Source organism: Mustela nigripes, chromosome 2, assembly GCF_022355385.1.
Source record: "Mustela nigripes isolate SB6536 chromosome 2, MUSNIG.SB6536, whole genome shotgun sequence".
NCBI lineage: Eukaryota > Metazoa > Chordata > Mammalia > Carnivora > Mustelidae > Mustela > Mustela nigripes.
In genome coordinates, this window is record NC_081558.1 from 89,283,752 (window position 1) to 89,310,926 (window position 27,175).

Here is a 27,175-nt window from a genome sequence, read left to right on the forward strand (position 1 = left end):
GAATTTTCTCAAGTAGTCATGGCTGAAGAGCACAACTCTCTTTTCTTGTTTTTATTTAAAAATATGTAAATATGTCTATATTTCATTTACATAAAATATGTAAATATGTTTATACTTCATTTTATTTAAAAATATGTAAATATATTGAATTACTAAATTACACCATGGTTTGCTTTACACATTGAATAAGGAAAGATGAGACTCGTACATGAAATGCACAGAATTTACTTCTACTGATTTTTGCTTTTATTTGTTCCCATAGCTGGGCATGGAGCAGCATTATGAACTTGGACAGTATATAAGGAAAAGATATAGAAAATTTTTGAATGAGTCCTACAAACCTGAACAGGCAAGTTGGGGAGCCAGGCGTGGGAACCTTTTACCATGAAAGAATTTAACGTAATGTTGCATTTGCAAAAGTGCTTTTCCTGGTTCTGAAGAACTTACACAAGTCAGAGATCTTATTTACAAATGCACTCCTCTTTTTTTTAAGATTATGTTTATTCATGAGAGAATGAGAGCATGAGTGGGGGAAGGGGCCGAGGGAGAGGAAGAAGCAGACTCCCCACCAAGCAGGGAGCGTGATGTGGGGCTCAATCCAAGGACTCTGGGATCATGATCTGAGCTGAAGACAGTCATTTAACTAACTGAGCCACCCAGGCGCCCCAAATGTACTACTTTTTATACAAATACTTTGTTCCTAAAAATGTATGAATATGAGTTAAGTTCAAAATTTTATGGACACCTATGGTAAATACTTTGGCTTGGCAGGTAGCTACCACTTAATTGGTCTCTTTGTCAATTCAACTATTGACATAGCTGGTGGCATTCTCCCAATACTGTCTCTTTCATAGTAGACATTATGATCATGATGCTACCACAGTGTTTGCTAATGTTTTCCTGTGAGGGTCCTGGCCTCTCTCAGATGTACTCCTTGCTCCACAGGGAAAAATGCACAGTTCTGATCAGTTGGAATCTCCTTTGATTTTCCCACTCTAGGTTTATATTCAAAGTACGGACATTGATCGGACTTTGATGAGTGCTATGGTAAACCTTGCAGGCCTGTTTCCTCCAGAGGGTGTCAGTATCTGGAATCCCAGCCTACCCTGGCAGCCCATCCCGGTGCACACGGTCTCTCTTTCTGAAGATCGAGTGAGTATTCTGGAAAAACCACCTGTTTGGCCTAGGAGGAGGAAAGCAAGTCACCTCGTACTTGTGGGTTGGGAAGTCTGGACACTGCTCAGTCTGTGCAATCTTAATCCTTTTCTGTAAAGGGGCACAGGACATAGTAGGATATAGGAAGCCCCAGGCAAGAGAGAGTAGCAACAGAATAACAGAATTTCAGTTTCGATCTTTATCATCATTGTTTTGCCACCCCTTCAACAAATGGCAATATGGGGGCGCCTGGGTAGTGCAGTCAATTAAGTGGCCAACTCTTGGTTTCAGCTCTGGTCATGATCTCCCAGTCGCGTGATCAAGCCCCACATTGGGCTCTGTGTTCCACACTCAGTGCCAAGTGTGCCTGAGTTTCTCTCTCCCTGTCCCTCTGCCCCTCCCCACTACATGCTCACTCTCTCTAAAATAAATAAATCTTTTTTTTTTTTTAAATGGCAGTTTGCCCCTCTCCTTCTTCACATGTACACACACATACACACACACACATACATAGTTCCCCCTGTTCTACCTTCAATTCCCAGGTTTTTGGTGTGCCACGTAGGGTTCTCCTGCCTCCAGATTCTTCTAAGACTTCTCTACCTACAAAATACTCCTCTCCACATGAAAACCCCATTCTGAGGCAGGGGGAAAGAAAATTTGAGGGCATAGTCAGTGACCAGCACTTTGATACGTGTCATCATAGTTACCTTTCATAAATAACCTTGAAAGGACACTATTACTGTTCTCCTTTTATAGCCAGGGAAATATGTGCTCAGAGAGAAAAACAAAATGGGCCCAGGGACACAAAGCTGGTAATCATCACCACTGGGACAAGAACTAGGCTTATCTCATTCCAGTACCTGAAAAAAAGTGTTTAAATCCTGGCACCTGGGGCACTCTCTATAACAAATCAGGATCCCTGAGGGTAGGACAGAGACATCAGTACTTTTAAAATATTCTCCCTACATGATTCTAGTGGACAGCCAAGTGTAAGAACCAGTACTGTAAACCAAGCTGCCTGAATGAGGCTATCTGAAAGAAACTCTCAAATTTATTTGTGCTGGGTGGGATGCACCAAAAGCTCTTTAACATTTTCAGAGGAATTGCTTTTGGTTTTAAATAGCATTAAATAACTCTAATCTCCCAGGTGTGGAATTTAAGACTATATGTAGGAGGGGCACCTGGGTGGCTCCATCAGTTGGGCGTCCGACCTGATTTTGGCTTGGGTCTTGATCTCAGGGTTGGGAGATTGAGCCCTGCTTTGGGCTTTGTGCTGGGCATGGAGCCTGCTTTAGTTTCTCTCTCTCCTTCTCCCTCTGTCTCTCCCCCTTCTAAAAAGTAAAAACTGGGGACGCCTGGGTGGCTCAGTGGATTAAGCCTCTGCCTTCAGCTCAGGTCATGATCTCAGGGTCCTAGGATCAACCCTGCATTGAGCTCTCTGCTCAGCAGGGAGACTGCTTCCCCCTCTCTCTGCCTGCCTCTACTTGTGATCTCTCTCTCTCTCTCTCTCTGTCAAATAAATAAAATATTTAAAAATAATAAAAAGTAAAAATTTAAGAAAAAAAAAGATTATATGAAGGATATAGCTTGGGACAAGGAATCCATCCTGATTCCCCTGCAGCCACTGTCAGCATGACCGTGTGCTCTCTCGGTAGCTGAGGCTTAGCATGACTTCTGCACTCGGACTCAGGAGCCCCCGGGGTAGGCTTCCATCCTTTTGCCCTGTCAGTACTCCTAGACACTTGACTTAACTGTTGCAACTGATGACATAAGAATCTTTCCCAAATACTTTGTAGAAAACAGCCTGACCCTGTCAATCTCACTCTAGGTAAATCTGCTCCAACCACTTTTTCTGATGTTTCCTGAAAAGCAGGATTATTCATTTGTACCTCCTTCCTTCACAGAATCAAGAGAGAAGTATTATGATGATCTGTATTTTTAGGAGTTTGTGAATATTTTCTTCCAAAAGGAAAAAAAAAAAAATCACTTTGGCCTTTTCTGCATAGACAGATACTAGAGAGCAGCACCAAATTCAGCCAGCATAGACCAAGGCAGATGTTTAATACTTAATCCTAAAAGATAGTAATTAAATTATGTAGTAAGGAGATTATAGGAGCTATTAGAAGAGGAAAAGAGAGGGGTATCTGGGTGGCTCAGTCGGTTAAGTGTCTGCCTTCATTGTGATCTCAGGGTTCTGGGATCACGTCCTGTGCCGGGCTCCCTGCTCAGTGGGAGCTGCTTCTCCCTCTGCATCCTGCTTGTGCGCTTTTCTCTCTCTCTGTCAAATAAATAAATAAAATATTGGGGAAAAAAAAAGGAAAAGAGAAAAAGGAGAGTGAGCAAGAGAGAAGCAAGATTATCCACTCATGGCTTCTAGCTGTGTCCTCACTAAGGCAAAACCATTCTGACATCAACCAAGAAACCGGACAAACATCCATTGGTCAACACACAATTATTCCCAGAGCTGTGATAAGTGCTGTAGAGAAATAATAAGGCCAGGTTTCTCCCCTCATTTATCATCCCTTCGATGAAAACAGATTTGCATTGTTGACACGTGTAGACCACGATACAAAGCGATGGGCAATGAAGCAAGGACAAGCTGCACCTGCTAGAGGAACTCACAGAACGACGCCCCCGTGGCGCTAACACAGGACAACCGTTCTTCACTGAGAGAGTGAGAGCTTGAACCAGACCTCAGAGGGGAAGGAAAGGAGAAGAAAACCCCCAAAGCATGGCAGTGGGTGACTATACAGAGGGCTTGCCCTTCTGTGTCCAGAGTTCTTATTTAGAAGGAATGAAAATGTCTGACTCTGTTGGGCCCAGACACGAGAATCTGAATACTTCAGGATGATTTGTGAAAACCCGGTTAAGAAACGGAGGAGCTTTTGTGAATTGCAGAATGCTGGTCAGATATTTAGGTGTTTAATCCCACTTATTTTCACCCTCTTTCAATATTCGGGATGAGAAAATGAAAGTCTAGGAAGGTTGAGTAATTCACTAAAACCTAGACCTTTAAATGAAGAGTCCTATGCCTTTGGTACTACTGGTACTACTCCTCCGCAGTACCGTTCCTTCTGTGGGAAAATCGGAAGACCATGCAGGGAGATTGAGCTGCAAAGCAGCGGGCATAAAAAGAACCCATGCACATTCGTTCTTCAGTACTGTGCACACATGATGAGCAGTGCTCCAAGGCATCTTGTATGACCACAGTTTGGAAGGAAAGGATACTGGAGCCTCACAGAATAAATGTGGAAGCCATTGAGGAATGAGGAAATGAAGCTCTGAAATTAGATGGTAAATACTGAGAGGAAGGAAAGCAAAGTTAGGCAAATGTCACTGCATCAGGAAGCAACTTATTTATTTATTTAGATTTTATTTAAGAGCGAGAGTGTGAACACAAGAGCGTGGGGGAGGGGCAGAGGGAGAGGAGAATCAGACACCCCCCTGAGCAGGGAGCCAGATACGGGACCCCAAGATCCCAGGATCACAACCTGAGTTGAAATCAAATGCTTAGATGACTGAGCCACCTAGATGCCCCAGGAAGAAGCTTATTTTTAAAAAGTTTTCTGAGCAGCTACAAATAGGCCAGACTCTGTTCTAGGCATTGACAACACAGCAATGGATAAGACAGACAAGATCCTGGCTGTCCTTGAGTTGATATTTTATAAGAAATAGATGATAAAGTAAAAAGAAGTAATAATCTGAAATGGCGATGAGTTCCCCAAAGGAAGTAAAGCAAGGTGACATGATCATGGCTGGGGCTGAGTTAGAAGAGCCTGGTGGGAGTGTCTGGGGGCAAGGTCTCAGGCAGGGAACAGTCCCCTAAGCCTGTGGATTCAGGGACCACAACGAGGCCCAAGTGTTGCTGGAGAAAAATTAGAGGACAGTAGCAGGAAAGCAGCGCAGTGATCTCTAGAGTTAACTTAGTTTGAGTTTTATTCCAAGTAAGATGAAAGCCAGTGAAGGTTACAAACTACAGAATGGCATGATCTAATTAATGCTTTAGAAAGATTGGTGTTTATGAAAAATAAAACGAAAAGGATTAGCATAGCTGTGGACGTGGAGAATGAACTGTAAAATGGAATGAGTGGATGGATGCCTACTGACCAAATACAAGGCTCCGACGTCAGTCAAATCACAGGTTATGATGGTTTGGACTGGGAGGGAACAATGAATATGAGGAAGAGAAGTCTATTTTGGATGTATTTTGAAAGTAAACAAGCAAAACTGATTAGTCTATGAATCAGGATGATAAATTTTACCATCGGCCAAAGAAGATTACAAAGGCGAAATGGTTAAAAATGAAACTGACTTCAGTTTTGTACGTGTTGAACTTGAAGAAAAAGAGCAACATCCGAGTAGTGGTATCCACTAAGGGCTGGAAATACAGGGCCGGCCACAAATAAAAAGTCAGAGCAACAAAATTAGCTGCGGGCCACCAACCTATAGATTATATTCAAGACTAGAGAAGATTGTCAAACTTAAGCTCATCCTTTTGTCCTCATAATGGGTTTTAAAATACATTTTTCTATATATTTAGCATATGCCTTTATTTTGACCAGAACATAAGTTAATGAGGGGTTAATCATTCTCTTAAGATTCTTTCCAGAACCTCTTATTCATTTCTCTGTACTTGGGGCGGGGGGAGGGGAGGAAGCAGTGTTGCAGGATGCCTTTGCCCACACATGTGTATCTTGTGCTAGAAATGTAATTTCTATTTTATTTCCTTAGCAATGTAATTTCTAGCACAAGATACACAGGTCCAGCAGGAAGTGAAATAATAGTTACATCAACATGGAAAACCAGAAAGTGTGAGTATTTACCAACAATGCAGGCCTATTTAGGCAAGCTCATGAAAGAAGTGTGAGTACTTACCAACAATGCAGGCCTATTTAGGCAAGCTCATGAAAGGAAAAAAAAAAAGCTTTTTGGTTCTGGGTGCATATCCTACTATTTAAGACCGCAGATCATTTATCTCTTTTTCCTCAATTTTAGAATTTCCATTCAGTTCAAAACTCATTTGAATCTTTTATTCAGGTCACTTTGTACCTAATGAAGCTTAAAATATGGCTGCAGTTTCTTTAGCAAAGTTCTTCTGACTAATAAAGAATTCATGATCTTTCTTTTGTCCTCAGTTGCTATACCTGCCTTTCCGGGACTGCCCTCGTTTTAAAGAACTTAAGGAGGAGACTCTCAAATCGACAGAATTCCAGAAGAGGTTGCATCCTTATAAGGTTAGAAAATGTGTTATTTTGCGGGGTACAGGAAGGTGGGGAGGGCCAAGACAAAGGATGAAGCCCCAGGTTCTTACAAGTGTGGGAGGAATGTGTCTGCCAATGGCCAGTTATAGCAGTGGGTTAAAACATTTAATGAGTGCCAGTCATAACTATCTGGTCCTCTTCCCTACGTGGGGCCACAGCCAGTAAAGAAGCCAATCCCTTTCTGATCCTATCCCCATGTGCCAGAAGGAACTAGATGAAAGTACATGGCTGGGTCAGAATAAAAGCAAGTCTAAAATGATCTGCCTTAATGAGGCTGAGGGGCTGGGACATTGATTTCACATACAAAGGATAGTCTTTTTTATTTTATGTTTCTACTTTGCAAAATATCCCTTTTTAAGACTATGCAAAAGGTAGATATAATGCTTGTGTATTTAAAAATAAAATTTTAAATCTCTAATACATTTACATGGTTCACAAATTTTAAAAATATAAAAAGGAATGCAGTGGAAAGTCTCTTAATGACCCCACAGGTAACTGGTGGCACCATTTTCTTATATAGTCTTGCAGTTTCTTTATGCATATATAAATAAATATGAATATATTCTGGTAGTTTGCCCTTTGCTACACAAAAGGAGTATACTGTATTCACAGAGATGGACACCTTGGATTTTTTTCATTTAACAATATACCTTATAAATATCACTCTATCTGTACATAAAGAGTTTCCTCATTTTTTATAACTGCATTTGGATTTGTGGATGTACCATACTTTTTTAACCAGTTCATACTGAAGAACAAGTGAGTCGTTTCTAATCATTTACAGTCTATATGACTATCTTGTGCATCTGAATAATTTCACAAGAATATCTGTGGAATGATATCCCAGAAGTAGAAATTCTGGGGAAATTTGAAATATTGTCAAATTGCCCTCCAAAGAAGTTATGCTAATATCTGCCCCAGTCAACAAAGCATAGGATTGCCTGTTCCTCTACAGCCTTGCCAACAATGTATAGACAACTTCGGGGATATTTGCCAATCTGTAGGTAAAAAATGGTATCACTAGAAGCCTTTCCTCTAAAATCAGCAACAAGGCAAGGAAGCCCAGTATCATCACCATAATAAAGCATTGTGCAGTAGTCTTTTTCTCTTAGGATGAGTGAGTTTAGGATATCTTTATCTAGTTAAATGCCTTTTGAATTTTCAGTTGTCTTCATATTCCTTGGCCATTTAGCTTCTGGATTCTTGATTTTCTGCTTTCTATATATTTTAGGAGCTTTCTCCATGTATTTTGATTTTTTTTTTCCTGTGGCATAAATGGCATGGTTTCTATTGTCTGCCTGTTGATATTGGTTATAGTATTTTCGCCATGTAATAGTCTTAAGTGTGCTGATGTATTGATACATGGTTTGTATATTTATAGTTATATTTAGAGAAGCTTTCTCCATTCCTAGGCTTCAAAGGAAGTCTGTAATGTTTTCTTCTAATCCCACTATATCTTCTTCATTTTTGTGTGGATCCATTTATACTGGGGTTAGGTACAAAATTTGTATCTTGATTAAGTTTACCCATATTAACTAATCGCCCAATCACTACTGAGTAGTCCATCTCTTCCCTTTAAATATATTACAATTCCCCCATTTGTGTGGTCTGTTGCTGGAATTTTTATTCTATTCAATTATTCTTTCATTTTACTAGCCAAAACTACAATGTTGTACTTAGTAAGACTTTATACCTGCTTTAATATCTAAAAGGCTTGTACCCCTCATTCTCAACTTTTCTGAGTTTTCATGGCTCTTTTTTATTTTCTTTGTGAATTTTAGAATCAGCTTGTCTCGGTTCCAAAAACATTTTTTTTACTGTCTAGTGTTTTTATTGGGATCATATTGAATTTATAAATTAACTTGGAGAATTTGCAACTCTATGACATTGAAGTTTCCTTTCTAAGAACATGGTACATTTTCCTATTTGTTCTTCAAGAATTTTTTAAGGTTTTCTTCACATAGGTCTTTACATTTATCTTTAAGTTTGTTCTAAAATTATAATATCTACAAATAACCTTGACTTACCTCTACTTTTCCAATATTCCTCTGATTCTTTTTTTTTAAGATTTTATTTATTTATTTGACAGAGAGAGAGACCACAAGTAGGCAGAGAGACAGGCAGAGAAAGAGGAAGGAAAGCAGGCTCCCTGCTGAGCAGAGAACCCAATGTGGGGCTCGATCCCAGGACCCTGAGATCGTAACCTGAGCCAAAGGCAGAAGCTTTAGCCCACTGAGCCACCCAGGTGCCCCTGATTTCTTCTTTTTTAAAAAAAGATTCTTATTTATTTTTTGACAGGAAGAGAGTGAGAGCACAAGTAGGGGGAGTGGCAGAAGGAGAGGGAAAAGCAGGCTCCCCACTGAGCAGAGAGCCTGATGTGGGGCTCCATCCCAGGATCCAGAGATCATGACCTGAGCCAAAGGCAGATGCTTAACCAACTGAGCCACCCAGGTGCCCCCTACCTCTGATTTCTTTTGTGCCTTTGCACTGGCCAGCACTTAGAGTACAGTAGGACATAAGGGCATTGACTGTGAGCATTCTCATCTTATTTTTTATTTTAGAAGTGTTTTTCTATTAAGCATGCTGGCTTTAGGACCAAATAGAGATATTTGTACCAAATTAAGGAACTGACCATCCTTCCTATTTTATTGATTATTTTGACCAATACTTGTGTTTAACTTTTCGAAAAATCTTTTTAGCATTATTTAAATATAATCAAGGAGTGCCTGGGCAGTTTAGTTGGTTAAGTGTCTGACTCTTGACTTCAGCTCAGGTCATGATCGAAGGTCCTGGGATCAAACCCCACAAAGGGCTCCATGCTCAGCAGGGAGTCTCCTTCTCTCTCCCTCTCCCTCTGCCCCCTCCGCACCATCCCCCCACCATGCCCATGAACTCTCCCTCTCTCTCAAATAAATAAATAAATCACGTGTGTGTGTGTGTGTGTGTGTGTGTGTGTGTTATCAAGTTATTTTTCTCCTTGGATCAGTTACTAAGATGAATTATATTCTTAGATTTGCTCTAATGAGCCATCTTTACATGTCTAGGCTCAAGCCCCTTTCTTCGGATATCAAATTATTTGTCAATATTTTACTCAGAGCTTTTGCATTCGTATTCAAAGTACCATTGGACTACAGTTTTTTTTTCCTGGCCAGTCTTTTTGTCAGTGTCAGTGTTGCACTTAGTTCTTAAAAATGTTTTGGAAGTTTTTTTTTTTCTTTCTCTACATTCTATAACAGTTAAAATAGCACTGGAATAATTTGCTCCTGAAAGTCTTGGTAGAATTTCTTTATAAAGTCATCTGGCCCTGGAGTTTTTGTTTCATTTGGCTTGGCTTGGGGATGGGGGGGGGGGGTCTTTAATATATTTATTTTATGGATATCTGTTTGGGTTAATATTGGCAAATTTTATTTCCTTAGCAAATTTATCCATCAAATAATACCTCCCACAAGGATTCCTAGAAATTGCTGCCTAATTCATCAGGCAGATAGCCGAGTAGTGGGTCTCGTGACTGTGACAATCCAAGAATAATACAGAAGCTAGAGAAATGTTTACAACCCACCCAAATTTCAAATTTATAGCCAGATAGCGGGTCCAGTTTCTATGGTATATTCCTGGTGCTCCAGCTTAAGAAATGTTTCCCCTTCTCACCTTGACTTGTCATTTTTATGTGAGTTCTACTTCACCTACTTCCCCCCAAATTTTGAGGGAGTACACTTGGCCTGATTCCGGGACAACCCAGGAACGCGCGGCAGTAAGCCAGCATGCACCCATACTTTTAATGTAATCATGAGATGCTCAATTAGTATTCGTGAAATTGTTTGGGTTCATATTACCACAGCTGATGTTTCTGGTGCACATTTCAATGGGGGGCACATTTGCCCCACAGGGAACCCTGGTAATGTTTGGAGACACTTCTGGTTGTCACAACTGAGGGATTAGGGCTGATGGTAAGCATCTTGTTGGCAAGAGGCCAGGCAGACAGCCAAACACCCTACAAAGCCAGAGCACCCTCCACAACAACCAAATAGCAGTAACGCAGAGACTGACTGACTCTAATGCAGAAATGTTTTCTCTGTCCATGTGTGTTTCAGAATTTTATAGAAACCCTGCCAACATTTACAGGATACCATACCGAGGACCTTTTTGGAATGTGGACTAAAGTCTACGACCCTTTATTTTGTGAGGTAAAAGAAAAAATATCAAAGATTAACTTGCAATCTGATTTTTTTACTTATGTCTACTTTGAAACAGATAAATACACTTTCTTACACTTTTTGGCAGATATATTATGCTTCCTTTGACATTGAAACATAATTCGAGACTTCTTTATATTAAATTGAAAACTCTAACTTTTTCTCTCCATTATTTATGTTTTCACCTTTTAGAAAATTGCGGGCAAAATTGCTTTTCTTTTGTCTTGCCATTTACTTATTTTTCAGTCCCTCGGGAATGCTGGGCTCCTGTCATGGATTTTAATGAAAAAAGCAATATTATTATAAGACAGAGAAAAAAAAAGTACCTGATTTCTGGATATACAAATAAGCAAGACAACTTTAAGCCAGGCTATTGAAATTGGTTTGTTGGGAATCTCTTCCTTGCTGTATGTGCATATGAAATACTACATCAGTTACTGTTGGGGTTTTCAAGGCTACTTGGTATTTTTCACTCACTAAGCACCATCTACTGGCCTAAAGGAGTACTCCATAATCCTGTTTTTCCCACTGGGTTTACTGAATCCTGGGGCAAAATTCTGACCACCCATAGGACTGATAACTACCTGTGATCTTGAGATCATCTTGAGAGCCCGGGAACCAGCAACTACGTTCATGGTTCTGTGTCAGTAACAAATGACACAGTTTGCCCCCTCCACAACAGAGTTTATTGACCTTCACATGACCTTCCTGATAGTTTCACTAGATCATTAGCATCTGTTTCAAGGAAGGTTTATTAGCCTTATAAAAGACTCTTCAGGGGCACCTCCGTGGCTAGTCAATTAAGCATCTGATGCTTGGTTTAGGCTCAGGTCTTGATCTCAGGGTCATGAGATGGAGCTCCATGTCTGGCTCTGTCCTGGGTGTAGAGCCTGCTTAGGATTCTCTCTCTTCCTCTGCCCCTCCCCACCCCAAATAAATAAATAAATCTTAAAAAAAAAAAAAAAGACCTTCAGTGGACACAAGAGCCCACATTTTGGCTTAAGTCTTGATTTTTTTTTTCTTCCTTACAGTGGGTTGATCTGAGCTGCTCTGTGCTGTGGCCATGGTGCTTGATTTCCTCACTTCTCTCCCACTTATTTCCTCTCTAGAGACTCCACTTGGATCTCTTTCAAGTACTGTCTCTCAATCCTACCTTTGAATGTGGTGGATTCTTAATGAACTTTTCATAGCAAGTAATAAATATTGGCAGGAAGTCTACACCAGCTCTGCTCTCCAGCTTATTCATCCATTTAATACATATTCACCAAAAGCCTGCTGTGTGTATGCTTCACATTCCCCAGGAGCGAGTAAACTGAAAGCTGATGGGAGTGGAGGGTCTGGTACTGAAGCTCCAGAAATACACTGCCTCTCCCAGCTGTCCTCTCAGGTTGACAGAAATATCATCTAACCCTGTCAGTGTTACCTTCCCCACAGGTTCATAGATTTCTAAACCTTTCATAAAGGAATGAGGTATATTCTTGCCCTACCTTACCCTTACTCTGCAAAACGGAAATCCTCCTTTGGACCCAGAGTTTAGCCAAAAGCTATGGAATTCCTAGGAGGGAGCTAATCAGTCTCTGTGAATGTCCCTTCTGAAAATCAATACCACTACATACGACAAAGTAAAGTTTTCCTCGAAAGAAATGGCTGGATAAGAAAGGCTAGACCCAGCAGTTCTTACAGGGCAAAGAGGACAAAGGAGTCAACAAATAAAAATACACATTTTCTTCCCTTTTTCTTTGCTCCAGAGTATTCACAATTTCACTCTACCCTCGTGGGCCACAGAAGACACCATGTTTAAGTTGAAAAAATTATCAGAATTATCTATCCTGTCCATCTATGGAATTCACAAGCAGAAAGAGAAATCTAGACTGCAGGGGGGTAAGTATATAAAAAAGTGAAAGGACTATACTAGATCTGTGGTTGAGTGATTGGGGTCTGAGTGCTGTCCCACCAGTAATCCGCTATGTGACATTGGACTAGTCACTTTATCACTCCTGCACTAGTTTCCATTCTGCAAAATGGGGATAATAATGATACCTCCTCACAGGTAGTAAGGATTAAAATAAATGTTCATCTTAAATATTCAAAAAGTTTGGGACAAACAGTACCTGGTACTTAATACACTGTCAATAAACACTGTGTGTTTTTATAGTCCTTAATATTGCCCAATCTGAGTCTTGGTTTTCCCATCTGGAAATGAAAGCTTTGCCCTAAAGCTAAATGATACTTTCATGCTTTCCAAATCAAACACTGAAGGATTTTGTATCTAAGCCCATGAAAAGCAATTGTGTCTGGTGGCCTATAGGATGAATTTTTCAAGTGGAAAGTATGATAAAAAGGGGCCTGTTTTCCTGAGGTCCTTGATGGTAGCCATTGCTAAAGTTAATAAAACCTATTTTCCAGACTAATTATGTTACATAGATTCATACATATTGCAATTGACAATTAATGACACAGCTTAAATTTTTCCATTGGCGTTGAAAGTGATGCCTCCTTTCAGCTGTGTTTGGCCTTTCCTAGCATAGGACATCCTATCAGAATGAAAGTAGACCTAGGCAAAAGGCTGCCAAGCCTTTATAATCAGGATAGCTGGGTGGAAGAAAGAAGGTAGAGCCAGGACAGCAAGAGATGCTGATGCCTCTGAGGTTGGTTGGGCAGCAGGCATTGGACTAGTCACTTTATCACTAGTGTTAGTGTAGTCAGGGGGTGTCAGACGTAGGTGTTAACTAGACCTTAAAAGTGAGGAGGGAGAGCAAGAGAAGGTCCATTATGTCAGGTTAACAGTGAAGAAATTCTAAGCCACAGGAGGTGTTCCAAGTCATAGACTCTAGACAGTTTGGGAAAAACAGAGCAATCCCATCAAGACTCCAACCATCGCCAGACCCTATTCACTGTGGGGCCACATCCAGTTCAGCAGGGCCCCAGGAGAAGGCTTAGAGTCAAGGCATCCTGGCTGTTGGACCGACTGGGCAGATGTTCAGTCATGGCTGTGTGTAGGGACCTGGCCCAGGCAGCAGCCCTGTCTGATGCGCAAACAAGGAAGGAGGCAAAGGGTGGACTTTGGGCCCCACTGGCTACATATACACTGGGTCTTACTCCTGAACCCCCAGTACCACACCAGGTACCACCCAATCCCAAGTCACATCAATGGTGGAGATAGGGCTCTTGATTGAGTTCCCCCAACTAGTCACAATGGGCTGAGGTCTTCAGCCCCTCACTACTCGACATGCAGGCCAGGGAGCAGCAGCAGCAGCAACTGCATCAGCAAGCCGCTGGTTGGAAATGCAGGATCTCAGGCTCCACCCCAGACCGGCTGGATCAGAATCTGCCTTCTCCTGAAATCCCTAGGCACCTCACGAAACACAAAAATTCAGAAGCACTTCTCTCGATGCAAGAAATGCTAAAGACGTGGGTAGGGGAAGCCAGACAGAAACCGAGAATAGTCTAATAATAGATGCAGGCGTCTGTATAGGGAGAAAAACTGGGCGTTTTCCTCAGAGTTTGTTCACGTTTCTTCTTGTTTTCCTTTGACTACTAGACATGGCATTTCAGGGAGGTCACTTCCCGGCTCAATCCGGGCTTCCCCTCTGATGAGTGTATTAAACTAGATCCTGTCTGTTTAGAGTCCTTCCTTCAGGTGTTCCTTTTGGTTTCGGACTTCAAAGGCGGGTATTGGTGTGAACGCACCTGTCCTGTACTCTGGAGAAGTCCAGGCTATTGACTGGCCAGGAAATCCTTTCCTGAGTGATTCCTGCCAAAACCCAAGTTCTGCCTATTGTTTGGATCTGGCTAGGCAAGGGAGATCTGTCAGCTGCGTGCTTGTTGGATGATGAGGCGGCTAAACACAATCCTACAGAGAAAACACGTATTGTCCGGGTGACACAGAGTCACACGGGAACATCAGGACTTTGACCGGCATCTTCCCATATTTGCCAAAACTTTTGTTCCATCAGTTGGTTTTAGGGATGCCACAATCTGGTACTCTGTACTCCTCCACCCACCTCCTTCTACACACACACACACACACACATACACACACACCACAAAAATTCCTATGATTCGTGTAGGAATTTTGGATATATGGCTGGTTGTATCTGTAGTAAGACCAACATCTCCTTGCTCTGTGCTGCAGGTTGGTGTAAGCTAGAGCCTGCAAGCCAAATCCAGCCTCTGCCTATTTTTTATAAGTAAAATGTGACTGAAACTCAGCCATACTCATTAGGTAGGACTATGGCTGTTTTGGGGGCTTCCCCCTGGAAGGGAACAGTTATGGCCAACCGTAGGGTCCCAGAACCTAAAACGTTGACTGTGGTCCTTCACAGAAAGTGTGCCAGCCCCTGCTATAGCTCAAGAGTGTGGGAAGGGAAGTGTGTGTCTTCTACTTGGTGATACTTCGTCGAGTGTAGCAGTCACCAGATGATGCAATAGGGAACTCAGAAGCTAGCCTGTGATACTTAATCCTTAGGGTAGCCTAAGGATTAAGGGGGATGCTGGGTTCAGAGAAATTCATCCCCTCTATGCACATGGTGTGGAATCTTGAACAAGTTGCTGAATGTCTCGGAACTTCAGTGTCCCCTGCCATGAACACAATCATTGGCATGCCAGAGTCTGGAGAAAACTGTGGTGGTTACCCCTGGGTTCTTCTGGGGCGAGATGGACCATCACCCCAGAACCAAGAGCTGATATCATATCCCATTATCGACACTGAAGCCTGCTGCAGAGACACTTGTGGAAGTCAGGTTTCTGATAGATGATGGTATTGTCCCTAAAGGATGCTGAGAAAGCCACCTTCTCTGAAGCAGAGTGATATAGACTTGTTGGAGATGTGGCTTCCTGCTTCTTCCATTCCTAGTCGGGGGTGTCCAGAATCTACAGAAAGAGCAGACTGCCTCCCTTCCTAATTAGCCCTTTATGGTGCTTCTTGGTAGACAGATGAATAAACAGTCTCTTTGTACTATTTTATGAGCTTTTTAAGGGCAGGCGTCTGATTCACCTAGCATAGTATCTGACCTGTGGTAGCTGCTCAGTGTGTTGGCTGAGTGGACCACAGAGTCTGGAATGACAGTCTGTTAACATCAACGCCCTACTCTTTACAGAAACAAACTTGTCATTCTGGAGCCAGGAGAGTACACATGTAGTAAAGAAACCATCCAGGGGGTGGGGGAGGGGTGGCACAGTGGGTTGAGTACAGCTCTTGGTTTTGGCTTGTGATCTCCAGGTCATGGGATTGAGCCCCACATCCAGCTCCACATTCAGGGTGGAGTCTGTTTCAGTCTTTATCTCTCTCCCCCTTCCTCTGCCACTCCTTCCTGTGCTTACTCTCTCTCTCTCTCTCTCTCTCAAATAAATTAATAAATCTTTAAAAAAAAAAAAACACCAGAGATATAAGGAGTCTTCCAGTGATGGTTGTGGAAATCCCTGGGGCACCATGTCCTCAAGCCAGGACCTAGCACCCCAAGATACCCCTCAGCCTTCAGCATCTGCCAAGAGGATGGAGACTCAGAGTGGTGTTCCTGGTGAGGAACAACAAATATGAGGGTGAGAGCTCTCCTCTAGGGAGCCCTTAGATGGAAGATGCTGGCTGCCCTCTAATAGTAATCCCCAGGGTCACCTGGAGAAATGGTCCACAGAAGATATCCCATGACCTGTACAGATATCCAGAGAGCTGCTACTCCCATGGCCTCCCACAGGTTTGACTACCTCAGAATAGTCAAAGAGGGATGCCAGGTGCACAGAGTTGTGCAAGAGGGATGAAGAAAAAGTAGATAGATTGTCTACAAAGTAAATGCCAGGCTGTCATTTCAGGGCTTCCCTAGAGAAAAGCTCCAGCTAGCAACTGTCTGAAAAATGCCATTTGTAATTCCTTCCAAGTTCCTCAACCTCCTTTCTCACGTTTGGACAAAATCTGGGGATAGTAAGGTCCTCGTGTGCCAATCCAACTCTCCTTGCCCAGCCTGTATATGAGTCACTATATGTGGCTGGGCCTCAGCTTTCTCACTATAAATGGGGAACAGAAGTCAGAATCCAGTAAAATAACATAAAGCACACAGTAGGTGCTCAACCAGAGTTCTTTCTTTTCCTCTCTTAAGTTCTGAGACTCAGGGCAGAGAGAATCGCAAAGTAGGAATTAACAAAATGTTTAAGCCCATGTTTGGTTCAGCTCCGTTGTTGGTCTGTCTTTTTGAAGGTGTCCTGGTCAGTGAGATCCTCACAAACATGAACAGTGCAACTCAGCCATCGAACCACAGAAAACTCGTCATGTATTCCGCGGTAAGTATTTTCACCTCCACTCAACAGCCATCCGTTCAGGCAGTGATCTCTTTAAGGAGGGAGCCTCATTTTCTTCATCATCACCTCCCTTTTGCCCAATAGATGGTAAACATTTTAGATATTGATTCTTCAGCTGTCCTAAATATGTGTCTATATGACCACTGTGTGGTTGGCACTTTTAAATTTTTTTTAATTTTAATTTTTAAATTTGATACATAATTCTGGCCCTTGAGGAGTTTACAATCTAGGACTCACAAAAAAACATAAACACCCTACAAAGCAGTATAGAAATGCAGCACAAGCAAGTCTTTGGTGGCATGGAGAAGGGAAGCATCCCTTCTGTTCCAAACTAAAAGCAGAGCAGGAACGGGATGCGGTGATGAATGGGATGTGGGCGGGGAGTAAGGATGTGAAGGGAAAACCACAGGTGAAGGCTATGTTTCAAGCCTCCAGGACTGGAAGGAGGGTGGAGCCATTAACAGAGGTGCTCTCGGGCCAGGGAGATGTAGCAATTTAGACAGCTAGGTTTGAAATGCCAGGCAGCGTCCAAATAGAAATTGCAAGAGACAAAGGGACTAGAAGAGAGAAGGGGGGAAGAGAGCTGCAACGTGAAGTTAGAGCTACATTGGATGCAGAAAGAAGACTTCAATCTGAGGAGCAGGAGCCAGGGAAAGAGGCACTGTTCAGGGAGTTGGGGGGGGGGGATTCAAGGGGTGCATTGAGCACTGAAATGGCCGTACATGGAGTCTGCAATGAGTCCTGCAATCAGGACACACAGTATGGGAACTCGGCTTCCCACCCACTTCTTTATGATGGAGCATTTCTCAGATGTGACTTGGCTGGAGAAAGCCACGTTTTCATTCTGCAGGAAGATGGAAGAAGTAACTCCAGATACAGGGAAGTCTGTTTATCATCAAAGGTTCTGAGTGGTGTAAGACAAAAGCTCATGGATGGAACAGAATGTAGTCCTTCTGAAGAGGGGCTTCCTGAAACCAGTCCATTCTGCCAGTTTTTTTAGTTTCTCATCTGGTTTCCTGTTCTAATTGGTGTGACTTCTTGCAAGTTATAATTCCGTAACTAGTTCCTTGTGCAGGAAATCAGTTCTAAGCCCTTTTTAATATGTGTACCTGCCATATAGTTTAGGCACCCAAACATTTTGCCCATTTTGTAGATACAGATGCTGAAGACTTTCAAAGATTATCAAGTTAATTAGTGGCAAAACTGGGATTGAAAACCAGCCCCCTGTGCCCTCCAGCCACTCGGGGATAAACAACTAACAATTACTTTTGAGCTATGCTCTCTATTTCCTTACATTTTGACCTCTCTAACATTTATAACCTTATATATTCTTCCCCAGCTTTACTTTTTAAAGATATTTTTTATTCATTTATTTGAGAGAGAGAGAGCACAAGCAGGGGGAGAGGCTGAGGGAGAAGCAGATTCCCCACTGAGCAGGGAGCCTGACATGGGATTCAATCCCAGGACCCTGGGGTCATGACCTGAGCTAAAGGCAGACACTTAAACAACTGAGCCACCCAGGCATTCCTCTTCTCCAACTTTAAAATCAGATTATTCTAATCTGTAGAAGAAATATAATCTAGCATTAATATGTTCCAAAATGTTTTAAAATTTAAACAATCTAGAACAGAGATGTTCAACTGGGGAAAAGCATGGTACAAAACCTGAACACCAAACTCAAATTTACTTTCTTCCATTTTGGGGTTATATGACATCAAGCAAGTTATTTAACTTATCTGGGCCTGTTTGTTCTTTTTTTTTTTTTTTTTTTTTTTAAGATTTCATTTATTTATTTTATAGAGAAAGGGATAGAGAAGAGGGAGCAGGGGGAGTGGTAGAGAGAGAAGCAGGCCTCTTGCTGAGCAGGGAGCCTAATGTGGGGCTCTGATCCCAGGACCCTGGGATCATGACCTGGGCCCAAGGCAGACACTAATGACTGAGCCACCCAGGTGCCCCCTGTTTGTTCATCTTTTTAATGGGAATGTACTGCCTAGCACACAACAGATGCTCCACCAAAATTAGCCCTTCCCCCTCTCTACCAGGGGGGTATGACAAATTTAAGTGATTCAGAAACCATCATGGTTCTCTACAAGTGCTTAGTACTACCTGTGGAATGTACATCTGAACCAAAGGTAAAGATGGAAAATGATTTGTTTCAAATTCCCACAGCATGACACTACCGTGAGTGGCCTACAGATGGCACTAGATGTTTACAATGGAATCCTTCCTCCCTATGCTTCGTGCCACATAATGGAATTGTATCTTGAGAAGGGGTAAGTATCTAAGAGGTGCTTTTCACACTTAATACTGGACCCCAGGGTTTTTTATTATTATTATTATATAATATTATTGTATTGTATTAAATATTTCTTAAAATATTTAATTTTCAATTAAGTACATAAAAAATATAAGTACCTAAAATAAAATACTAGGCAAAATAATTCCCTAAGTTAAAAATATTGCTATTTTTTTACACTTTCAAATTTCATGAAACAATTTTATCCAAACTCTTTGTATGCATCTTAACTTGTGTCTTCATCAGTAGAGGCACTTTGAGTCCCCTAAAACTGTTTTACAGATATATTAACAGGGGCGCCTGGGTGGTTCAGTCCATCAAGTGTCTGCCTTAGGCTCAGGTCATAATCCCAGGGTCCTAGAATTGACCCCCACAACTGGCTCTTGCTCAGCAGGAAACTGCTTCTCCCTCTCCTCCCCACTCGTGCTCTGTCTCTTGCTATCTCTGTCACTGTCTCTTTCTCTCTCAAATAAATAAATAAAATCTTTTTTAAAAAACATATATTGGGACACCTGGGTGGCTCAGTTGGTTGGACGACTGCCTTCGGCTCAGGTCATGATCCTGGAGTTCCGGGATCGAGTCCCACATCAGGCTCCCAGCTCCATGGAGAGTCTGCTTCTCCTTCTGACCTTCTCCTCGCTCATGCTCTCTCTCACTGTCTCTCTCTTAAATAAATAAATAAAATCTTTAAAAAATATATATATATATTAACTAATAAGGGTAATTTTGGTTACCGTACAAATGAACCTCAGATTCTCAGAGGCTTATCCCAATGGACACTTCTTTTTCATTCATCTAATACTCCACCAGTGATGTCCGTGGTTGGTTGCAGCACCTGGGGGGCTCAGTCGGTTAAGTGTCAACTCTTGATTTTGGCTGAGGTCATGATCTCAGGGTCATGATCTTAGAGTCATGAGATCGAGCCACACCTCAAACTCAGCACTGGGCATGGAGACTGCTTAAGATTCTCTTTTCCTTTCCCCCCCCCCTAAAAAAAAAAGAGAGAGAGATGACCTGACCCATTAGGAGGTGACTCAATCATACTGTGATTTGGGGACACAGGGTTCTATAGGAAGTTATGTACCACCCCCCTACAGTCAGAGGCCATCAGCACTGAGGCAAGACCCTCTACCAGCAAAAAGATTACAACTCGCTGCAAGCTCAGATGATGACTAGCATTTTTTTAGCAATAAAGTATTCTTAATTAACTTACACACATTTTTTAGGTGTAATGCTATTGCACATTTAATACACTTCAGTGTAGTATAAACATAACTTTCTATAGAAGGCTATAACTCCCATAGGTACACTAGTGATTCCTCTTTGATGGATTTGGGCAAAGTAAATTGAAAGGATTCACCATTTTAAACGCCATTAAGAACATTCATGATTCAGGAGAAGATGTCAAAATATCAACATTAACAGAAGTTTGGAGGAAGTTGATTCCAAAGCCCTCATAGATGACTTAGAGGGATTTAAGACTTCAGTGCAGATGTGGTAGAAATAGCAAGAGAACTAGAATTAGAAGCAGAGCCTGAAGATGGGACTGGACTGCTACAACCTAATGACCAAACTAACGGGTGAGGAGTTGCTTCTTATGGATGGGCAAAGAAGGTGGTTTCTTGAGATGGAAACTACGCCTGGTGAAGATGCTGGGAACATTGCTGAAATGACAAAGGATTGAGAATATCACATAAACTCAGTTGATGAAGTAGCAGCAGGGTTTGAGGGCACTAACTCTAATTTTGAAAGAAGTTCTACTGTGGGTAAAATGCTCACAAACAGCATCACATGCTGCAGAGAGATGGTTGGTGAAAGGAAGGGTCAATCAATGTGGCGACTTCACTGTTGCCTTATTTTAATAAATTGCCACAGTCACTCCAGCCTTCGGCAACCACCACCCTACAGTCAGAGGCCATCAGCACTGAGGCAAGACCCTCTACCAGCAAAAAGATTACAAATAGCTGCAAGCTCAGATGATGGTTAGCATTTTTTTAGCAATAAAGTATTCTCTTTTTTTTTCTTTTTTTTTTAATTTTTTATTTTTTATAAACATATATTTTTATCCCCAGGAGTACAGGTCTGTGAATCACCAGGTTTACACACTTCACAGCACTCACCAAAGCACATACCCTCCCCAATGTCCATAATCCCAGCCCCTTCTCCCAAACCCCCTCCCCCCAGCAACCCTAAGTTTGTTTTGTGAGATTAAGAGTCACTTATGGTTTGTCTCCCTCCCAATCCCATCTTGTTTCATTTATTCTTCTCGTACCCACTTAAGCCCCCATGTTGCATCATCACTTCCTCACATCAGGGAGATCATATGATAGTTGTCTTTCTCCGCTTGACTTATTTCACTAAGCATGATACGCTCTAGTTCCATCCATGTTGTCGCAAATGGCAAGATTTCATTTCTTTTGATGAGCAATAAAGTATTCTTAATTAACTTACACACATTTTTTAGGTGTAATTTTATTGCACATTTAATACACTACAGTGTAGTATAAACATAACTTCTGTATGCACTGGGAAACCAGATAATTGATTTGATTCACTGTATTATAATATTTGCTTTATTGTGGTGGTCTGAAACCAAACCCACAGTATCTCCAAGGAATGCGTCTAGTTGCTTGGTCTCACCTACATGCAAGGGAGTCTGGAAATGTAGTCCCTTCTCAGCCATAACTCTAGTATGTGGAAAGAGAATCATGAATGTTGATCAACTATTAGTCATCTTTGCCATATCATCTTGAGAAAAAAGATACTGTCACTGGGAACATCATTCCAGGGTATAAGTAGTCATTCACATAATATTGGGAAGTTTTGAAAAACATATCTCTAGGAATGCCTGGGTGGCTCAGTCTGTTAAACGGCTGCCTTTGGCTCAGTTCATGATCCCAGGGTCTTGGGACTGAGTCCCACATCAGGCTCCTTGTTTGGCAGTGGGGAGCCTGCTTCTCCCTCTGCCTGTGCTCCCCCTGTTCATGCTCCCTCCCTCCCTCTCTCTCTCTGACAAATAAGTAGATAAATCCTAATACACACACACACACGTACATACATACACACATATACTTGTGGTTACTACTGGTTATGTGGCTTTTAAAAGTGAAATTTTTTTAATGATTTATTTATTCATTTTAGAGACAGAGAGAGCACAAGCAGGAGAGGTAGAGGGAGAGAGAGAGAATCTCAAGCAGACTTCGCATCTAGCAAAGAGCCCAACTCAGGCCTCAATCCCCTGACCATGAGATCATGACCTGAGCCGAAACCAAGAGTCAGGTGCTTAAAAACAACTGTACCACCCAGGCACCCCTGAAAGTGATATTTTAAAAGGCTTACTTATAAAAACACCCAATGGTTGCAGTTGTGAGGTTTCTAACCCAAGAATGATCACTAAATCCTACCTGAGCTTCTTTCCTGCCTCTTTGGCAAATGACTCCATAGGCTCTCAAACTAATTTTATAAGGCTGGCATACACCTTGTTTTTTCAAATAAAGTATCAAATATGAGGGAGTATAGGGACTTAGGTATACACCCACACCTTCTCTCTGAGGTATAATTTTTACAAAGTCTGGATGTATATTTAATTAAGCAGATATGTTAAATATTGCTCAGTTCCATGTTTATTACCTGAATAAGGAGAGCAGAGATACCTTCGTTCAGAGGAAAACCTAAAAGAAATCCTGAGAGAAGAAGAGAGAAAATGAAGTAAATGAGAATCATGAAGGGGAGAGAATAAGAGAAGGAAAACCCAATATCCCACCTGCTCCCCACTTCTTATTCAAAGTCTCTTCAGATCACCCCAATTCCCCCCAACCATCTCCTTTCAGCTCCCTCTCCAATTAAACCTTCTGGTCCCCACCTCTTTTGCCCCTGGTTATCTAACAAACCAGCCCTCCCATTTCCACCCTCTGGATCTGGCCCACCTGTACCAATCTACCCATCTCACACCTAAGTTAGCTAATATTCACTCATTCCTGTAAATTCTTCCCCTCTTAACCTGTGTCTTCTTAACATTTTTTTTTAAAGATCTTTTCTATTTGAGAGAAAGAGCACATGGTGGGGAGGGGCAGAGGGAGAAGCAGACTCCCCGCTGAGCAGGGAGCCCAATGCAGAACTTGATCCCAGAACCCTGGGATCATGACCCAAGCCGAAGGCAGATGCTTAACCGACTAAGCCACCCAGAAGCCCCTAACTTCTTAACTTCTTAACTACAGCTGACATATTATGGGCCAGGTGGAAAATAACTCAATGGCAATTCAACAACACAGAGCTAACAGCTCTGTCTTCTACCTTCCCCCACCAGGGAGTACTTTGTAGAGATGTACTACCGGAATGAGACACAGCACGAGCCATATCCCCTCACGCTGCCAGGCTGCATTCCCAGCTGTCCTCTGACGGAGTTTACTAAGCTGGTTGCTCCTGTGATCCCCCAAGACTGGTCCACGGAGTGTATGACCACAAGCAAAGACCAAGGTACCGGGGATGTTTGAGTTAGTGTGTCTGCAGAGCTCTGCAGAAAAGGCAGAATACCCTTTCTCCAGGCAGATGTGGCTTTGAGAATATGACTTGGCCATCACCCCCAGATTTGAGGGAAATGGGTTCGGGGTGATAATTGTCTGTTTCAGGGGCCCCCAACTTCAGTCAACTCCTACCTCTCTCCCTGCCCCCCCTTGCCTAAACCTTGGCTTGGTTTTTCTAGTGTTAATAGAAAAGGGTATCATGTCAAAATAGAATCAGAGATTAAACTTAGATCAAAGTTCATGGGCCTGCCATGAGCTATATGATTGGCCACACAGTTTTGGGGTCATTTTTTAAGAATTCCCAGCTATCAGTTGAGTGGGATTAAATGAGGTTGTTCTTTAAAGTGTCTGAAGTGAAACAGATTTCAAACAAAATCCATAATCTAGAGTGAGAGCAAAGAAAGGAAAAAGTTGATCCTAGGCAGATGGGCAAAGGACCAGCTTACCTATTGGTTCTGGCCTTCTTGCAAGGAAAGGCAGAAAAGTGAATACAGTGGAACCATCTACAGAAATCGTCTACACTGGGAAGCTGGTCCTATCTTTTTCTATTTATGTTAAAACATATGGGGTAAAAAAAAAAAAAGAAAAGAAAAGAAAAGCTGAAAAGTAAATACCTCTTTGTATCCTTTAGCCCTGGAAATTGTACGTTACTTTTGAAGAAACCAAAAGCAAACTTTGCCGGAAAACTTTGTTGTATATAATATATATGGCAGCTCTTGGAGCACAGACATCCTAGCAAATAAGTAATATTATTTAAGCACACAACACACCAGAGATGAGAACCCTGCATGGGTGGTTTCCCACGAAGCTGGTAAGAGATGCCGACTCTGGAGTTGGTTTTAAGAGAGAAAGTACGATGACATGTATCAAAGTGGAATAAAATTATAAATGTAAGAATGTTCTAAGTGCCTCCAAGATCAAAACTTACTGGAATATTGAAAGTATGGCTGGGTGATGGCTGTCCTGAGCACAAGAGGGATGTGTAAGGCTTTGGATCCTGGGATCTTCAGAAAACCTAAGCAAGTTCACAGGTCCTTCGGAAATGACTCACTGTGCAAGAAGAACTCATGTGCCAATGACACCCTTTAGACTTGTGTAGATTGCCCGGGTGGCAGGTGCAACACATCTAGAGAACACTGTGCCACGTGACCATGACAGATAAAGATGAAACGGTTTCTAGAGATGGTATCTGCTGGATGCCAGAGTCCAGAGCAAAGCTATTCCCTTGCCTAGTGGGTTATGTGATGACTGACATTTGACATTGGTATATTTATTTGTATTACTTTTTCCCAAGTAAATATTTGTCCCCAGCAGTACCATCTAGTTACCCTTCCCTCCCTGTGCATGTAACTTCCCTCCAGCAGTAAGCCAAATGTAAAACAGTGAATAAAGTTGCTAGTAGGGAGTTCAGAACATTACTGTTACGATGAATTGTGAAAAGTGTGTATGTGTTAAATTAGAATGAAATCCAAGAAGGACCTATTTGAGGGGCTCTATTTTTGTTTGGGGATTTTATCTTAATGTAACTGGAAGGAAAATATTAATGGAAAGTAAAAATGATTTTGACTGCTTGGATGAATATCTTACATTGAAAATGTACTAAGTTCGGACTTTACTGCTTCAGAAAAAGGCTAAGCTGATGGACGGCTCTGCTTCATCTGTTAAGGGGGAACTTGCAAGAAAACACCCTGGGAAAATGTATAATGTAGCGGGGAAGCAAAAAGATACATATTACACAAGAGTTGTATCTTATGACTATAAGAGCTGCTAGGGGACTAGAGTTAACTGGATTTAGAGGGATGGAAGCAGTCAGGAATGGCAGCCAAGGCAATCTGTAGGAGGTAACAGCTGCACCATATGAAATCAGTTTGGATGGAGGTTTCTAATGGTGTGGCACAAGGTACTAGAAAGCCATTTATCAAATGTCTTAGTGGCTTGAACCTGGAAAGGGTAGTAGAGTTATTCAGCAGAAGATTCTGGGTCTAAGGAGATTCCCACACGTAATCAAGGGGCCAATTCTAATAAGATAAAATATCATCTCCACAAGAGCAAGGATCTTTATCTGTTGTGTTCTCTCTTAGATCTGTCCTCAGAAATAGCTGTGCCTGACATGGATTAGCACTCAATAAATATTTGCTCCAGGAATGTATAAATTGCTTATCGTTCCTCCCTGAACCTACTGTCTCTATCTTGATTTGCAGCAATACCCAGTAACCTGGGAGTTAACTTTTGATCCCAACCTCTCCTTTATTCTCCATAGCTGATCTGTCCCCTCTTCTTACCAAACCTGCCTATAGAGTGTTTATAAAACTCTTTTCCTCAAGACACCAGTGTCAGGGCACCTGGGTGGCTCAGTCGATTAAGCATCTGCCTTCAGCTCAGGTCATGATCGCAGGGTCCTAGGATCGAGCCCCATGTCAGGCTCCCTGCTCAGCAGGAACCTGCTTCTCCCTCTGCCCCACCACCCTCATGCTCTCTCTCGCACACTAGGATCAGCAACTTAATATTCAAATAGAGTGAAACTAATTACAAAAATATGTTAATAAAGAGAAAACTTAGGGATTGTTGTGCTGGAGCCAATACCTACCAACCTCAAGAGTGCCACGTGCACATCTTTCCCAACTCTGAACTCAAAGACTTGACTTTGGCAGTGTGAAATTGGTCATGGTGTCCTAGCAGGAGCATTTTCACCACAGAAATCAGCATATGCCACAAATTAGTTTTGTTTCTTGTGGTTTTGATGCAGTTTACTAGCACGCCACTGGCGTTAGCTCATAGAGAGCTTGTTAAGAGTCTATAACATAAGGTGGTTTCCAACAAGATGAATTCAAAATCTGAACTCCTTTAAGGAAAAACATTTAGATTTGTTCCATGTGGTCTCAAAGAGTGATGGTTGGGGAAGCAGGTGAAAATTTCAGAAAGACAGACTGTGATCAGTGTGGGGAAATTCCTGGAGCAGAAAGTCCTATTTGCCTTGACAGAGACACCATTAAGCAGGCCAAAGTATAAGAGGTTATAGGTATTGAGTGATTTCTTAGTAGGGCCACAAAATTTAGCTAATAAAAGTACGGGGTGCCCAGATACATTTGAATAATAGTTTTAACTACTGAATTTTTATATTATATTGGGGGGAAAATATAGATGACTACAGAATATTTAGAGTATCCTGAGAAAGCCAGTACAGAAAGCAGGACAGGGGTGCCTGGGTGGCTCAGTGGCTTAAAGCCTCTGCCTTTGGCTCAGGTCATGATCCCAGGATCCTGGGATCCAGCCTCACATTGGGGGGGGGGGGGGCTCTGCTCAGCGGGGAGCCTGCTTCCCTTTCTCTCTCTGCCTACTTGTGATCTCTGTCTGGCAAATAAATAAATAAAATTTTTTAAAAAAAAGAAAAGAAAGCAGGACAAACCATTAAATAAAGTACACGCAGAATGCCTGACAGTCCCACCACCCATGAAA

At 42.0% G+C, this 27,175-nt stretch overlaps 1 protein-coding gene across 2 annotated transcripts in view; it reads left to right on the forward strand.

The window, feature by feature from the left end:
* ACP3 (acid phosphatase 3) overlaps window positions 1–27,175 on the forward strand; it is a 50,517-nt gene that overhangs the window by 11,142 nt on the left and 12,200 nt on the right. Inside the window, exons 3-11 of one of the 2 annotated variants that reach the window (XM_059390928.1) lie at window positions 263–349; window positions 1,000–1,152; window positions 6,291–6,389; window positions 10,508–10,600; window positions 12,358–12,490; window positions 16,800–16,882; window positions 19,070–19,173; window positions 23,503–23,672; window positions 24,351–25,521. In XM_059390928.1, coding sequence (XP_059246911.1) covers window positions 263–349; window positions 1,000–1,152; window positions 6,291–6,389; window positions 10,508–10,600; window positions 12,358–12,490; window positions 16,800–16,882; window positions 19,070–19,173; window positions 23,503–23,672; window positions 24,351–24,376 — 948 coding nt within the window. In that variant the 3' untranslated portion in view covers window positions 24,377–25,521. Of the gene's footprint in view, window positions 1–262; window positions 350–999; window positions 1,153–6,290; window positions 6,390–10,507; window positions 10,601–12,357; window positions 12,491–16,799; window positions 16,883–19,069; window positions 19,174–23,502; window positions 23,673–24,350; window positions 25,522–27,175 lie in introns of those variants that run through there. The other variant, XM_059390927.1, reaches the window with a different exon arrangement.